General features: G+C 32.9%; 1 protein-coding gene across 1 annotated transcript; it reads right to left on the bottom strand.

Moving 5' to 3' along the window:
• Positions 1 to 754: 754 nt before the first annotated feature.
• Positions 755 to 1,642, bottom strand: LOC111289723 (uncharacterized). Its single transcript, XM_022880992.2, has one exon. It carries the CDS (start codon positions 1,538 to 1,540, stop codon positions 1,076 to 1,078), a length of 465 nt encoding a protein of 154 aa, XP_022736727.1. The 5' UTR covers positions 1,541 to 1,642; the 3' UTR covers positions 755 to 1,075.
• Between the last annotated feature and the right edge of the window lie 465 nt (positions 1,643 to 2,107).

Raw genomic sequence — 2,107 nt, 5'->3', positions numbered from 1 at the left:
AACATAAACGAGCAAAGGGTACTCCTCATGACTATTTTCTTAGCACTGAAATCAGTGGAAATTTATTGTAAGAATTTGCTGAAAATGTAGAAGAAGATTCATCTTATAATAATTCATTTGAAACTTTCTTTTGTGAGACCATTTCAAATTTCAACTTGGTATAGTAAGGTGATGATGTGCTAGAGGGTCATCCTTACGAAACCTCTAATAGAGTATCATCTTGATTTTGAAAGTCGGAAGATTTTCTCATGTTTGAAACTTTCAACAATTAAATATATATAGTTTGAAAATCTAATCAGAACTAAAATTAATAGTACCTTGAATTTAAGAACCACCGAAATATTCATTCTCTTAACTCCCACCTAAGTAAACAATAACTATATCAAAAACCTAGCTGAACAATAATGTTATAGGTTCATCTCACCCTTTTATATATTTAATAGATGATAATGTCGCAGAATTTGAAATTGGAATTTTATATCCCAACTTGTACAAATAATTAAAATTTACCCTTTCAAAAGTTTTGTTCAAAAATTTAATTTTTAATTTAGTGATAAGCCTATATCTCTCAATCTACCGTATTCGAAGAATCAAACTTGAATTTTATTTAAATAAATAAGAAAATTTGATAAAACAAAAATCAATACTGATGTCAATTGGAAAACTGAGAATATGAAGCCCCAAAATGCAACTTGACTAATGCTTAGGCTAAAAAAAAAAAAAATTGAAAGAAAAAACTAAACACCCTACTTAATTCATCAAGAAGAAGACAATTTTAATTTCCATTAAACTCAAGGAAATATAATCTTATTAAAAGTTCTACAAAGCAATTTTTTTCTAAAACTTTGTACATATACTTTTAAGACGAAAGAGAAAAAACCACACGTAAAATCAACCCACAGATTCAAGGTTGCCGGGGCGGGCTATTTCCTTAGAAAAAGGATAACGTCACCTGTAACCCCCAACCTCAATCCATAACCCACCAACAGGAACGCAACACATAACACAGTTTTACATACCAAAAAGAGAAAGAAAAGATTTGTAAACAAAACGTTTCTTTAAAACAAGTCACCTATCAAGGCCTTCTCTGAGCGAGATAACCAGGCAATGGACTGGCACGTGGGGAGCGAATAGGCAACTCGTCCAGTTGATTCCCTTTGCCATCGTAATAAATCACACCTGAAAAATCCAACGGCTGACATTTATCTCCCATCAGAATCGCCTTTTGCCATACCCCACCATCCCCGAACTCCTCTCCCACATCTTTCCCGTTTTCCTCGCCCGGCTTTTTCCGGTGTACCAGCGTGATCGCCTTGTTGCTAATCGTTGCCAGCAGCTGCTTCGGCCTCGGCGATTTTAGAAGTGGTTTCCGCACGAAGAATCTCGGAGAGTCGGATGCTAAGCCGTTTTCTTTAGGTTTAGGCTTGAGCTTTTTAGAAACGCGGCCGGCTTGCTTGGCGCATAGAGCCATGAATGAAATAAGAAAGCCGAGAGTTAACCGCTGCTTTGGTGAGCTGGAGCCGTGTTCCGATGAATCCATGCTCAGTTCTTTCTTTATTTCTCGAACTCTTTTCTTTTTTTTTTTAAGAATGAAAATTTTGGCGAGGCTTGAGCCTAGACGGGTTTTGGGAATATATATATATATATATATATATATATATATATATATATATATATAGGTGAGGGGGTGAGGGTCGGATGACCGGTTATAGCCGGTGAAAATTTCATTGACTTTATATTTTTACTTTTTCGAGAATGAGGATGTAAATAAGATAGTAGTATTTGTAATATATTCGAATTTGATTCAAATAAAATTTGAATTCGATTTTATTATTATCGAGTTAAATTTAAATTCGAGTAATTAATTTCATCGATCGAGTTGAGTTTGAATATTTTTATATCTGATTCTAATAGTTTACGAGTGAGTTTTATATTTAAATATATTTTTATTATTTTAATTAATAAAATATCTTAAATTTAAATTTGAGTTTAAACTCGAGCACAAATAATCGAACTGTAATCGAGTATACGAATCAAACTTATATTTATATATTAATCGAACTTAATCAAATGAGTTCGAGTAGCTCGATTTAAATCATAAATAAAA

Source organism: Durio zibethinus, chromosome 11, assembly GCF_047325235.1.
Source record: "Durio zibethinus cultivar Kanyao isolate XHJ-2024 chromosome 11, ASM4732523v1, whole genome shotgun sequence".
Classification (NCBI taxonomy): Eukaryota; Viridiplantae; Streptophyta; class Magnoliopsida; order Malvales; family Malvaceae; genus Durio; species Durio zibethinus.
This window is presented reverse-complemented; position numbering and strand designations above follow the sequence as displayed.

Bases quoted from the DNA above. Each gene is read 5' to 3' on its own strand.
- LOC111289723 (XM_022880992.2), bottom strand. From the start codon at position 1,540: ATGGATTCATCGGAACACGGCTCCAGCTCACCAAAGCAGCGGTTAACT.